Source organism: Strix uralensis, chromosome 2 (genome assembly GCF_047716275.1).
Source record: "Strix uralensis isolate ZFMK-TIS-50842 chromosome 2, bStrUra1, whole genome shotgun sequence".
Taxonomy (NCBI): Eukaryota; Metazoa; Chordata; class Aves; order Strigiformes; family Strigidae; genus Strix; species Strix uralensis.
Genome location: NC_133973.1, coordinates 137137789 through 137151891, shown reverse-complemented (window position 1 = coordinate 137151891; position 14103 = coordinate 137137789). Strand labels below are relative to the sequence as shown.

At 42.3% G+C, this 14103-nt stretch overlaps 1 protein-coding gene across 2 annotated transcripts in view; it reads left to right on the top strand.

Annotated features, from left to right (window-relative positions):
• The window catches only part of RAB6A (RAB6A, member RAS oncogene family), a 65756-nt gene that overhangs the window by 37266 nt on the left and 14387 nt on the right, over positions 1-14103 (top strand). Inside the window, exons 2-6 of one of the 2 annotated variants that reach the window (XM_074860552.1) lie at positions 1732-1790; positions 8102-8155; positions 9700-9805; positions 11663-11774; positions 12839-12932. In XM_074860552.1, the coding sequence (XP_074716653.1) occupies positions 1732-1790; positions 8102-8155; positions 9700-9805; positions 11663-11774; positions 12839-12932 (425 nt within the window). Of the gene's footprint in view, positions 1-1731; positions 1791-8101; positions 8156-9527; positions 9634-9699; positions 9806-11662; positions 11775-12838; positions 12933-14103 lie in introns of both variants that reach the window. The other variant, XM_074860554.1, reaches the window with a different exon arrangement.

The following is a 14103-nucleotide window of genomic DNA, read 5'->3' as shown; positions in this document are numbered from 1 at the left end:
CGGAGCAGAATATGGTAAAAATTTCACACAGGAATTCAAATTTTGACTCGGGAAAATCTTTTTCTCAGAGGCTGTCTACTGGATTCCTGTTAGCTTAGCACTTTTACAGAGTTAACTGAAGTTTGCAGATGCATTAAAATGCTGCTTAAGTATGATACTGGAGATTTTGTGGAAAGCTTTATACTAAGATTTAAAAAAAATGCAAGCAACCAAACAAAAACCCAAATAAAAAAAAAAAAACAACCCAAAAACTCTCTAAAAAACCCACCCCCAAAATCTTGTCCTAAATTCCACTGCTCTCTTGATGGTCACACTTGCAGAGAACTGACATTTTTGGAAGCTTATTTGAAGAACACAAGCTTTGGCTTGTGCACCTCTAACTGCCTTTTATCTGTGCCTGCAACGTTTGGTGGCTGACAAATTGCCTCTCCCCTGCCAGTGAGAGATGGCAAATTCTGGCTGTAAGGCTGGAAGAAGACAACGGGAGGTGATGTATTCTTGAGTAACTTCAGTTGTTTCCTAAATAATGCACCTACAATTAAAGACTATTTAAACATATTGAAATGAGGCAGGTTAAGATGGTCTAGTTCTGCATATCTTGTTGGTCCCCTCCAGGTGAAGGTGGCATGGAGTAAGTTGTTCACAGAGTATAAGCTGGGCTCAGCTCTATTGTTGGTCTTACAAGAGTAGAAAGTAATGGTTGTGACAATGATTTTTTTAAAATGAACCTTGTATTACTTGTCTTCTAAGGAAAATGAGATGAGAAGGTGGTCTGATACGGGGCTGGCATGTTACAATACACACAGCTTATGTAGCTGTCGGTTATGATATGAGGATCTTGATGTAGTTTGATGTAGTTTGTGATTTAACCTGGCCAAGCTGAGTGGCAGTTACAGAGGAGCTGCAGCATCACAAATAGCTGCATGAAAAAGGCTTCGCCTGCATCTCGGTGGCGATGAGGTGTGCCTGCAGATGCTGCAGTGACACCTTCCGATCGCAGCGCCGAGCGATTCCTAATGCGCAACAGCCGAGCGAGTGTACCCGTCACGACCTGCAGCCATCGCCAGGGTGGATAATGGCATTTTTAACAGCGTATGAACCTCCTTATCCAAAAATGTATAGTGAATATGTTGTCAAAGGAAGGGTGAAGTTAATGGAGTGATAAGGACTGCAGGCATTGTGGGCAGATGGTAAACAAGCCTCTCAACAACGAAGCTCTTCAATCTTGTCTTATGCTACTGTGATACTAGAGCAGGGACTGCCATTCATGTGACAGATATGGAGAGGGTGACATTGAGTGTTTGAAAGCGACATAGCTACCTTGTTTTATGAGTGAGAAGAACTGTCTGGTTTAGAATAATTTGTCGTAGTGGTTGTCAGACCTATTACATGTGTTCCTTTAGTTCAACTAAAATTTCTGAATGCCTCGGTAGAAACTGGAACGTTCAAATTATTTCAATGTTCATCTCTGAATCATGAATGTTTAAGAATAAAACTGATGCTCAGGCATGATACAGGAGCTGACCTTTTTCAGAAAAAAATGTGTCTACTAGTGACTTTGCAATTGTAAAGTTAAATAACTGCTCTTTTGCCTGTAGGAAGTTTAATTGCACAGTATGGATCTGTTGGGCGCAGAGTAAAACTCCTCCTGAAACAGTGAAAACTTCTAAAATCACTTAAAATTTGCACTTGAAATGGTTCCTTGAATCTGTGTGTTTTTTCTTCTTTTAGTGGGGAAGACTTCCTTGATCACCAGGTTCATGTATGACAGCTTTGACAACACCTACCAGGTAAATTAATCCATATTATTGTTTTCTGTGAGTCCTCTCTCTTGCCGTGTCTTCCATTGCAGGAAGAATCCATTTGATTGCAGTGGATAAGAGTTGGTACACCAACCAAACTCTTAACTGTAAGATCTTTAAGCTTTGTATTTTAATAACCTTTCAGAATGGCATTTCAGTGTTGGCTTCTGCTCGAGTAGCTTATCTCCTACTTGCAGCAGGATGAGCTGTGGTTTGAAAGGATAGGCAGTTGTTAATTAAGTCTACCAGGATTTTTTTCACCACATTTGCTACCAGACCATCACAGATTTAATGCCTCTGTGGGGAAAATGTAACAAGTACTCGGCTCTTCTAAAAAAGAAGCAAGCTGAGCTGCAAGAGGTCCTGCATGGAGTGAACAGGGACTTGTGGAGCAGAAAGCAGTGGATTGTAAGGCTGGGTGTGCTTTAGGACACTACTTTATGCTATCTTCTGGAACAAAGACCACAAAGCTGGTTGTTATGCATGTCCCCATCCTGTGACTGCTTATTTATCCATATTTATTTATGATTTAAACAAGATTGGGTTGACAAGGTTGGGGCTGAAGCAGTGGTGGTCTTCTATTCCCATCAGCCCTGCAGCCCCCCTCACTGCTTTGTGTTTGGTGACAAGTCAGTTCAAGTTGACACAAGCTAACTTTTCTAAATTCGAGGAGAGAGAGAGAGATCATTGTGGCCCACTCCCAGAATTTAGGATGATCTTGAAAAGGTGGCAAGCTATAAAAGTCCTTGAGTTTCATAAAGTGTGTCTTCTCCAAGCAGAACATGTTTCATGACTTGGTTACAGTTGGTGATGCTCTGAATACACTAAGCTGAGAAAAATCTGTTCCCTGATGAATGTGAAGGTTTTTTTAGGGGGGTGGGAGGAGGAGGTAATGGGAAAAAAATAAGAAAAACGCTGTGACTCTTCTGTTACTTAGTGTCTATCCAAATATCTTGTTTAAATCTCTTTACCCCTTAATGATTTCCTTCCTGCCTCTTCAGAAATTCCTTATTGCTGCTGCTAGGCAAGTTGGGTAGAATGAGATGTAAGTTCTCGCTTAACTATGGGAGAAGCAAAGCTTCTATGGTGTAGGAGGGCTAGAGTACACATCATCGCTCCCAAGGGAGCAAACATCCTTTCAAATTCTACCCACTGTAATTACATGGACATGTGAATGCAGTTCTTTTATTTAATCTGTTTTTTTCCCACAGTATTTTTCTTTCAGGTCTGCTCCTTTTCTCTATGGAGCTTGCGTCCTAGTTCTTTCTTGAAGAGGTTTGACCCTCTGTACTTTATGATAATATAGTTGTCTCCATGGGAAGCTGCTCTGACATAATATACTAAATGATTGCAAAATGAATGAGTGGGACTTAAAACAATAAGAAATCTTAAGGGCTTACAAAGATAGCTTCAATATAGCTATCACTGATGCATGCCTAGTTTGGGTGTTAATGTATTTGATGTAGTATCATTCATCCAAAGATCTCTATATTGCTGAAGTCATGACTGAGGTAGGGTGATATGTTTTATTTTGTTATAGCTGGAAGAAAGAATGAGTCATAAAAGCTCCAGTAATTTGGCCAGAATTACACCACATATTAGTGTCAAACCAGAATATAAATTTCTCAATGCCCAGGATTACATAGAGTCCTCTCAAAGCCAAGTAATTGAATGAATGCATCTCACAGAATGGTTTGGGTTGGAAAGGACCTCAAAGATCATCCAGTTCCAACCCCCCCTGCCACAGGCAGGGACACCTTCCACTAGCCCAGGTTGCCCAAAGCCCTGTCCAACCTGGCCTTGAACCCTTCCAGGGAGGGGGCAGCCACAGCTTCTCTGGGCAACCTGTGCCAGGGCCTCACCACCCTCACAGGGAAGGATTTCCTCCTTCCATCTAATCTAAGTCTCCCCTCTGAGTTTAAAACCTCATCCTATCCCTACCTCCCTGATCAAGAGTCCCTCCCCCCTATTCTGTAGCCCCTTTCAGTCCTGGGAGGCTGCTCTAAGGTCTCCCTGGAGCCTTCTCTTCTCCAGCTGAACCCCCCAACTCTCTCAGCCTGTCCTCACAGGGGGGTGCTCCAGCCCCCCGAGCATCTTCGTGGCCTCCTCTGGCCCTGCTCGAGCAGGTCCGTGTCCTTCTGCTGTTGGTGCCCCCAGAGCTGGACCCAGCACTGCAGGGGGGTCTCCCAGAGCGGAGCAGAGGGGGAGAATCCCCCCCTCGCCCTGCTGCCCACACTGCTCTTGCTGCAGCCCAGCACACGGGTGGCTTTCTTGGCTGCGAGCACACGTTGCTGGCTCACAGGCAGTTTTCCACCCACTAATACCCCCAAGTCCTTCTCCTTGGGGCTGCTCTCCAGCCACTCCTTGCCCAGCCTGGATTTGTGCCTGGGATTGCCCCGACCCATGGGCAGGACCTTGCCCTTGGCCTTGTTGCACTCCATGAGGTTCAGAGGGTCCCCCCTCTCCAGCCTGCCCAGGTCCCTCGGGATGGATCCCTTCCCTCCAGCGTGTCACCGCACCACACAGCTCGGTGTTGGCGGGGAACTGGCTGAGGGTGCGCTCAGCCCCACTGTCCATGTCCCCAGCAAAGATGTTAAACAGCGCCGGTCCAGCCCTGACCCCTGAGGACACCCCTCATCACTGCTCTCCACTTGGACATCGAGCTGTTGACCACAAGTCTGAGTGTGACCCCCCCCAGCCAATTCCTTACCCACCGAGTGCTCCATCCATCAAATCCACATCTCTCCAATTTAGAGACAAGGATGTGGAGACAAACGCTTTACACAAGTCCAGGTAGATGATGTCAGTGGCTCTTCCCTTATCCACCAGCGCTGTAACCCTGTTGTAGAAGGCCACCAAAGTCATCAGGCACGATTTGCCCTCAGTGAAGCCATGTTGGCTGTCACCTACCCCACCCTTATTTTCCATGGGTCCCAGCACAGTATCCAGGAGGATCCACCCCACGATCTTGCCAGGCACAGATGTGAGACTGACTGGCCTGTAGTTCCTTGTTTCTTCCTTTTTTCCCCTTTTTAAAACTGAGGGGTTTACTTCCCCTTTTTCCAGTCAGTGGGAATTTCACTGGACTGCCACGACTTCTCAAATGTGATGGATAGTGGCTGAGCCACTTCCATCAGCCATTTCCCTCAGGACCTGATGGATGCATCTCATCGTATCAAACCCTGTACGTGGTTAACTGTAGCTGTAGGTTAGTTGATGGATGATTTGCTCATTCTGGACATTTCTGATAAACTTTGAATGCATATTTTCTGAAAGCTGCCAGAACCTATCATTTGAACAAGGTTTTTTGTGTTCAGCTGGTAAAAATAGAAAGCTGCTGTTTAATAAAATCTGTGCTGTGCTTTAGTTTTGTTTGCTGCTAGATAAGAGGAATTCAGCTGTTGCCCCCGTAGCTTATTAATAAGCTGTTTTCATGAAAGTGGCATTTGTGAATCAAACAAGAACTTGCTGTACTGTGTCAAGGAAACCCAAACACCTGAAATAAAATTGTGCCATTGGTGGTATGTATTTTACCAGGAGTGGTTCCTCTCCATGGATGTTCTGGGAAAGATTTTCCTTGTTCTGTGGCACTGTATGTGATGTGTAATGAAAGACCAGTGTTGGCAAACATGATGATTCTGTGTGTGTTACGCAAGAGGAGAATTACAGGCCACGCTTCCCTTTAGCTTCAGCCCCTTGGAGGAAGGGAGAGGGAGGACAGTGTTGAGTTGAAACACCAGCCTGTGACTTGAAAGATAATTCAGGTTCTTGCTTTGCCTCAGGCTTCCTTGCAAGGTCTTGGGTAATTCTGTGTCAGCAAGTATAGTCTCTATTTTATTTAGGGTAACAGCAGTTCTTTATTAGACTGTTGTGAGGACAGATGCATTAAAAAGTGTTCTCATGCACGGTACCAGCCATAGGGTGGCCCTCTCAAGCTTTTTTGTTGTGTTTGTCATCTTCAAACTTGTGATTGGGACTCACATTACCTTGCATCGTGTTCAGAGCATCCTAGTTCCTGCTTGTTCCGTGTGATGCACAGCGTTTCACAAGCGGGTTAAACCTGCCTCCACCTTAATTATGGTAATTAGCTTAGTTTCATGGCCATGTATTTTTCCCCAGCAGTAAGCAGACTTTTCCCCTTCTTTACAACTGATCTGTAAAGATCCCCCAAGCTTTTTTGCTCCTTTTGTCAGAATTGTGATAAAATGCCTCTTTGTAGGTTACCTATTTTAGTAAAAGTCTGAGATCTATAGAGTGCTTGAATCTGCTCCTTGACATTTCCTGCTTCTCTGTATTGTGATATGGTCAGAACAGTACAGGTGGACAAAATTATCTGTCTGTAAGTTATATTCCATGTAATTCTTAAAACTTGTGGGGGCTTAGGTCAAGAGCCATTTCACAGCTTGAAAGTAACAGACCTGCCATATGTTCTTCTCAACGTGATTAGCACAAATATTTTCATAGCTCAGATCTACAATGAGCTTTGTGCTTGGCCTTTCTGTTGTATTTCCCATGCTGTGAGTGTCCAAGTGTAGGAATCTCACCGACCTGATGTGTTTCTGCTGGCGCTTGCATTTCTGCCAGGCGTGCAGAGGCTTCTTAGGGCAGCGAGTGAGCTTCAGAGCTCTTGGTGCTGTACAGCTGCGTGGGAGGGATGGCATGAAGTACAGGCTGAGGCAGGTTTGGGGCTTTGCAGCTGCTGTTCCAGCTCCTACTGAGATCAGGGAAAATCTGGGTTTCCAGCAGTTTGTCAGTCAGAATGGGATCTTGATGTGTATATATGGTGTAAGATCTTAGGGGGTTTGTAGCTTCTCTTCTGTAAAGTGAGATCAAATGAATACAAGGGAAAATAGAAACATTTTTGAGGCAATCTTCCAAGGAGTACCCTCTGCTGAAACAATGGAAAACAGCAGAAGGGAAGCATCTTGTTGCATTAGTATTTTGAGGCTTCTTGTATCCACCTTACAGTTTCAGTATCATCTCTCTGAACTGGTCACATCACAGTTCTTCATGATGGGTGAAAAAGCTCTGGGTAGCCATCTTGGGAGCCACCACTATTTTTTTTTTTCCCATCTGCATCTCTGGTACTCCAAATCTGTACTGATCCATCCAGGAAAGTTTGTATTCTGATGTGTTATATTTAATTGCAAATGGAAATTCCGTTTGGTTTGTTCAGTATTGCTTTTTTTAATTCATTTGCAGCTGTTTTTCTTCGGTATCGCTCGCAAGCGGGCTGGCTGGCTCTATTCTTTATTCCTACCATGTTAAATATCTGGCAGAATGTAATGAATTAATTATGGGGATATATAGGGAGGGCATAATAGCAGTCTGACAGTATGGAGCATATACAGTCAAACAGCCTCTCCATTAGAAATACCTGCTTCAGCGTGGGAGAGCAGAGAAGAGGTTGTATCAAGCCTCTTTGCTCTGAGAGACTCTTTCTTACCTGTTGGGGTATTTTTTCCTTTTCAAATCAATCTGTTTGGAGCGTTTCCCAAGCTCTGTTGTTGCTGAGTGGTGTAGCTACTAGAGATGCTCAGCATCCTGCTGAAGCCAGTGTGGCCTTGTAGCCCCAACAGGTCAGCTCAGTCGTCTCCCTGCTGCAAACAAACTCCTAGAGCTTGGATTCACCCTCACTGCAGCCTTGAAAAGTGGGATGGAGATCATGTATTTAAGAAGCACCTTTTGATAGCACTTAGTAGTGCTTTGCTCTTGCTCTTAAACACATAGAAGGATGTTCTACGTGAAGCTCCCACTAGTGTCTAGAAACTTGGATGCAGTTATGCTGCAGTGAGCTTTAGTATTAACTGAGCTTTAGTAATCGTGGGGGGTCGTGTGTGCTTGTGCACTCTTGTGTTGCAGCAGATTTGAAGATATCTGCCTCAGCCTTAATGAAAAAGGCTTAAAGTTAAGATACATCAAGATATTTGGCGGTCAGGAAGAATACAATGTGCCCAGATGCACACTGTTCAGCTGGTGGACACTAACTGAGGTCATATGCATAAAAATCCTTGCTGATACCCATATGGATTAAACTGACAATATGGATAAACTGAAGTTAAGGTTAACAACTTTTTGTGCTTTAAGATATTGTTCTAGTTATGGATATTAAGGAAACTGGTTCTTGAATCTTACAAGTAGAGCTATATCTTGAAAGGATGAAAACCAGTGTATTTTTCTTGTAGATGCACTACAGGTGCTGAGTTCTGATAGAGCAGTAATGTTCACTCGTCTGAAAATCACTACCCTTGTTCTGATGTTTTATTTAAGAGGTATTGGTTTTTTTCCTTTTTTTACAGGCAACAATTGGCATTGACTTCCTATCGAAAACCATGTATTTGGAGGATCGAACAGTGAGTAAGATTTTTGTTGCACTTCTCTACGTACAGTAGGAATGAGGATCAGCATCTGTTGTAATTGTGCAGCCCGCAGTTCTGAGATCACTTGGAAGTACAGACTGAGCCTTCATCTCCCAGCTGCTTCCAGACTGACAAGTGCTGTGGAGGCAGCTCCCTTCTCTGTTTGGGGAAAGGGAAACCACCATTTGGTTCATCCGTGGAGGGCTCATGAATGCCATTTTACAAGCAGCAGAAGGTGCTATAGCATCATCCTCTTGGAAAAAAGAGATGGAGATGATACGGATAGTTTGAGGGGTGCATAATGATGGGAATTTGGAGAAGGGGACCATGTTTAACCCTTTAAGTTTTTGATGTCACAAGACAGAAGGATAAAATATAAATTGCCAAATGCTGCCAGTTAATAACTAGCTCAGTATTCTTAATATTACTTATTTAAAAAGAAGGTTGCCTTCAGTAGTAATCCACAAATGATACTTGTTTCTTAGCTTGGTGCAGTTCTAGTTCCTGAACTGAAATCACTCCTCCTTGTGATTTAAATCTCCATGTGGTTTAAAATGAGCTCAGATTCTTAATTAAGAAATTCAGCCATTGAGTTATTTACAGAAGCAAACTGTGCAGTGCTGCATAAGCTTATGGTATTGTATAAACCCACGATAAATGGCGATTGCCTTGGAAGTGCTTGAGTGATGGGATGTTCTTTCCATAGCAAAGCTGGCCCTTGCGCTTCTTGACGTACATGTTGCTTTTAGTATATCTTGCCTTTTCTTTCAGAACCTTGATGGTAAGAGATGTTCAGCCCCATCTGTGTGCATGTTACTTCGCAGTGTGGCTAAGGCTTAACTACAGAGTAATAACTAGCATTTTATCCTCCTTGAAAAATTCACATCAGTAGCTCTTTGACAGGAGCTGAAGGCTCTTCCTTGAAAATTATGGTGTGTGGTCTGATTCGTCCACCAGCAACCAGCCTCCAGGACGCTGGAGGTTACGTGTGTGAGTCCCGAGGAAGGGTAGCAGCAGAGCATGAAAAGCTTGTGTAGGCAGAACTGCAGGTGAACGTTTGCCTTAGTTTTCTTGTTGGTCCTCTCAGTTTGAAAGCTGAGTATTTCTATTTCTCCCCTTTTGGAAGGGAAGTATTTTTGAAAAAGCAAAACAGCGGAAGGCCAAGAGAGGTGCACATTTACCAGTTTGGCTAACTAACGCTTGGGAGAGATTGCTGTGAAGGAGACAGTATGCTGCTGCTCCCAGTCCCCAGTCATCTCCTGCATGAGTTTATAATTTTTATTTAGCTTTTTTTCAAAAAATAAAATTTATTTACTCTTTTATTTTTAGTGGCAGTTTGGCTTTTTTAATTTTCTCCCACCCACAGATCAGGTTGCAGCTGTGGGATACTGCGGGTCAGGAACGTTTCCGTAGCCTCATTCCCAGTTACATCCGTGACTCTGCTGCTGCTGTAGTAGTTTACGATATCACAAGTAGGTATATTGCACTGGGTTTGACCTTTTTCTTATTTTTCTTGCTTGTTTGACTGATTTTGTTAGGTACGGTTGCAATTATGGGACACAGCAGGTCAAGAACGGTTCAGGAGCTTGATTCCTAGCTACATTCGTGACTCCACTGTTGCAGTTGTTGTTTATGATATCACAAGTGAGTGGGGGGAATTCTGCATTTCTAATACTCTGCCCCTTTCATCCTTTAGCCTAGCTTTGCATGTCCTATCACAGTCATCTGCTTGTTCTTCATTCTGGCATGAAAAACAAAATGTTTTCTTTTATTGTAGTCAAGTTTTTAAGCTAGCCACCTGATTGCTGCTGTTGTGACGTACAAACTGTCTTACAAATGACATCATTTTGTAACCCTTTCCTACTGCATTCTCCTGAAGCCTTGAGTTCTGGCTGGTCTTGTTGCACTTTACCCTCTTTCATCTGCTTTTTGATTGTAATATCACCTATGACTTTTGGTCTCAAACACCTGAATCATGTTCATAGATATCGGAATTCTTAAATTAGAGACTTTGCACTGATAGCTGTAGCTTGCTTCACTCCATTTACCCTCCTCCCCTCCCAAAAAATCTGGGCACGGGCTGGGGGAAAAATGCATTAACATCACATTTTCATTTCGATCAGTCACTTTCACATTTTGCAATATGTAAAACTTACCACTAAGCCCTTATCCTTTAACAATTGCTCTTTCATTTCTTACTAAGGTATGTACATTTTTGTGAACTAAAATATTAGTGCTTTTTCAAGCCTTCTCCTTCTGTCCCTCCCCTCAGTCCAGAGACCCCTAACTTACTAGCTTTTTGTATTTATGAAGAACAGAAATTTTGTTTTAGGAGAACTAAACCTTCAGACACTTCCAGTTCTAAACCGGAATTGACTGAGAGCGATGGCCTAATTCTATACAAATGCAAAAGCGCTCATCCTTTGATTTATAAATACTAGAAGATTACAGCAGGAGTATGGGCTTTACCTAGAAAAGCTTTAATTGTCAAAAATAGCACTTTCATTTGAGCTGAAATTGCAGGTTAGCTGTGAACTTCGAAATTTTTTTTCCTGACCTAGCAAATTCAATATTACCAAGTAGTAGAGAGAAGAATTAAGACACTGGCAAGTGATCAAGTCCTGACTGTCTAGCATACAATATATTACTATGCAGTAGAAGCCATTAAAAAAAATCAATACTTGTCAAGAACTGCTGCAGAGCCCCCCCCACCCTTTTAAGTACTACAAACTGCTTCGGCAACTCAGATGCTCTTTGTGTAGCTGACTGGGAAATGCCGAGCACCGTGGCAGCTTCTGTACAACTCATTTTTCCTTACAGGATGCAACTTTTCAAACAACATGCTGTCTCAGTAGGTCAGGATAGCTTCCTAGAATTCTTATCTTGCAGCTTTTAAGGACGTATCATTAAGAAAAAGTGTCTGTGGATAGGTTAAATTTGTATTTCTGCTTCTATGCAAATAATTTGGAACTCAGTGTTCGATGATACAGGAGTTGCTAATGCACTGTTTAACCCTGAGATTTCCTAGAGAAAATCCTGAACCTAGCAAGTAAAAAGGGATTAAGCTGTACAAAATGTGTATTAAGTACTTCTGAGAAGCATTGGAACAACTCATAAGCAGTGTAGAGTGCAATATCACATTAATCCCCATTCTCTATATAGAATATTTTATGTTGAACTATAAAAAAGGGAACTGATCTAAAACGTGGTGATAAAACTTCTCATTTTTAGATGCTGTCAAAACCAAGTTATATAGATCAACTCAGTTCACTCCCTGTCTTTGAATTCACCTGTAATGAAGTAGTTGCCCATTTGAAATTAATGCCAAAATTTTCATATACTTCACTGTGGGAGACTTAGGGTTTCACTTGCTGATTCTTCATCACCCTATTATGCCAATTCCAGAGAATATGAAGCTTTTATTTGAGATTTACAGATGTATTTACCAGTGATCTGTGAAGAATACCTGCAGTGATAATCCTCTCCACTGTTCTCTGCTAGATGTAAACTCGTTCCAGCAAACAACAAAATGGATTGATGATGTCAGAACGGAAAGGGGCAGTGATGTCATCATTATGCTGGTGGGAAATAAAACAGATCTAGCAGATAAGAGGTATGGAGGAATAACTCAGCTTTCAAATGTTTTTCTTAATCTGCTGCTGTTTTCTACTAGACAACTATTTTATTTTTAACACTGGTTTTTATTTTATTTTTTTCAAAATGCTCAAGCTTGTTTTGACTATGCTGGAGATGGCTGTGACTAGAGAAATCTCAATTTTACAACTACAAGCTGCAACAGTGAATGAATAAGCTAAAATAGTTACAAATATTTGTAATAAATTTGGTCAGATAAAAATGATAGGTGCAAGTAATCGTCCCATTTGAAACGCTTCAGGGACTTTCATAAATTGGCAGACTTAAAGATTTTTATTATAAGTTGTGCATCTTCAGCTTTTGTTGCATTTGCTGCTTATTCTGGGTTTATGGTATTAATACAAATGAGTAGAGTCACAAAGCAAGAACAAAAGCACGAGATGGAAGTGTTCTGGATTTGATTGAAATCCCCGTTTCCTCAGAATGGCTTCTCCTTTGACCCTTACTTCAGATTTATAACCTTCTATTAAGACTTGTTTGCACACACGTACGTATGCCCCTCAGATACCTCATGATTTTTATTTACCAGCTCTTGAACCAGAATTTCCCCCCAGTTTTAGCAGTGGCAAACTGCTTAACAGGTGGGACACCCTGCCAGGGGCAAATGGGGAAAAATTAATTTGATAGGAGATGCTTACACTTGGTCCTCTGTGAAAACAGTTTTGTAGGCTGCAAGTTGATGATGATTGGACATTAAAATCTGTTAATTGCTTAGACATAACAGCATAGCTTCCTGGACAGGGATTTGGGGGAGTCTTAACTGGCCCACTCGGCTGTTCTGCTGGAAAGCAGAGTTCTACTTTGGGAGCCAGGTGTGCCATGGAAATCCACCTGATACAGTGAAATGGTGGTACTTGTCTGCAGCTGTGCTCAGTATGTACCATCTGTATGCGGGGCAAAAAAACATTAAATGCTTTCCAAACTGTAATGGAGCAGTCACCTCCTTGAGTCAAAGATGAAAATCTTAGTTTTCAAGGTGTTTGTCTGTTTTTTTTTCCCCTAATTCTGTGTTGTCTTCCCCAGACAAGTGTCCATCGAGGAAGGAGAAAGAAAAGCCAAAGAGCTGAATGTAATGTTCATTGAAACTAGTGCAAAAGCAGGATACAATGTAAAACAGGTGAGTAAATGTGTTGGCCACAACTAGCCCTGAGACTACTTCTGTTAACGCACCATTGTGGGAACAGGAGTTCCCTCGACACCGAGGAGCCTTTGCAGAGGGTATCAGGGACATGGTAGTCCGTACACAGCGAGCACCGTCTCAGAGTTGAATTGTTGGCTGAGGTTCACAAGGATCACTGATGTTGCAGCAAATGACTCGGAACATCTTTCCCCTCAGAAAAGAGGGATTACTGAAGAAGCTTTGTGGGTACAGAATCATACTTTCCTAGATTCGTAATAACCCAGATTTGGTGTTTAGGTTGAAGGGATTAAGGCATGAGCCAAAAAGTTGGGGAAACACAGGTTTGAGGATGCTTTCTGGTACCGATTTAGTGAAAGACTGTGGACAAACCAGTCAAGGAAGAACATGATGGCTTAAAATGCTTCCCCTGTACAATGAGACAGTGTAAACTGGTGTTCCCACTCTCTTGGAAGGCACTGAAAGTGTGAGCACTTGGACAGCCGAAGCTATTTATTTCTGGTAGATGATGAGTTGCTTTTGAGTTGGGGAAAGTAGTGAAATGTCTTTTGAGCTGATGCAACTGCAACAAAATTAGGTTTTATGTTGTGAGATGAGCTGCGGCTCTTTACATTCTGACCTGCTAGATGAAGTTTTAGCACTTGTGTTAATGAAGATAAATCACTTGGCAAACAGTGAACTGGTGAAAGTAGTAAACACCACAGAACTGATCTGGTGTTTACAAGAAAGAGATTTTGTTTGAGCTTATTAGTTATGTAAGCAAATATGCTTACTAGCAGATCATGAATAAAGAGCTAGAGCCGTGCATCCCTACTCAGTGCATAATGGGATATTGCTTTTTCATCGATCCAGCAATTTCTCATATGGAGTCACGATTACTAAAGCATTTGGAAGCTGGTCTTATGGTAGGAGGAAATGCAGCAGTGCAAGACGTAGAAGACATTTGTTCTTGGGTGTCTCCACAGAGCAAACGTATGCGTACACGTGTGTGTAATCACATGTATATTTTATAGATGTAGTTACACAAATAGTTTGTATGTGGAATTCAACTGGGAGTTGCTAAAACAGGGTTATAAATTACTCTGTATGTTACAGACAGGACTAAAGGCTCTGTTACTAAAATGTACCTTGTCTTTGTGTATTAGTAGCA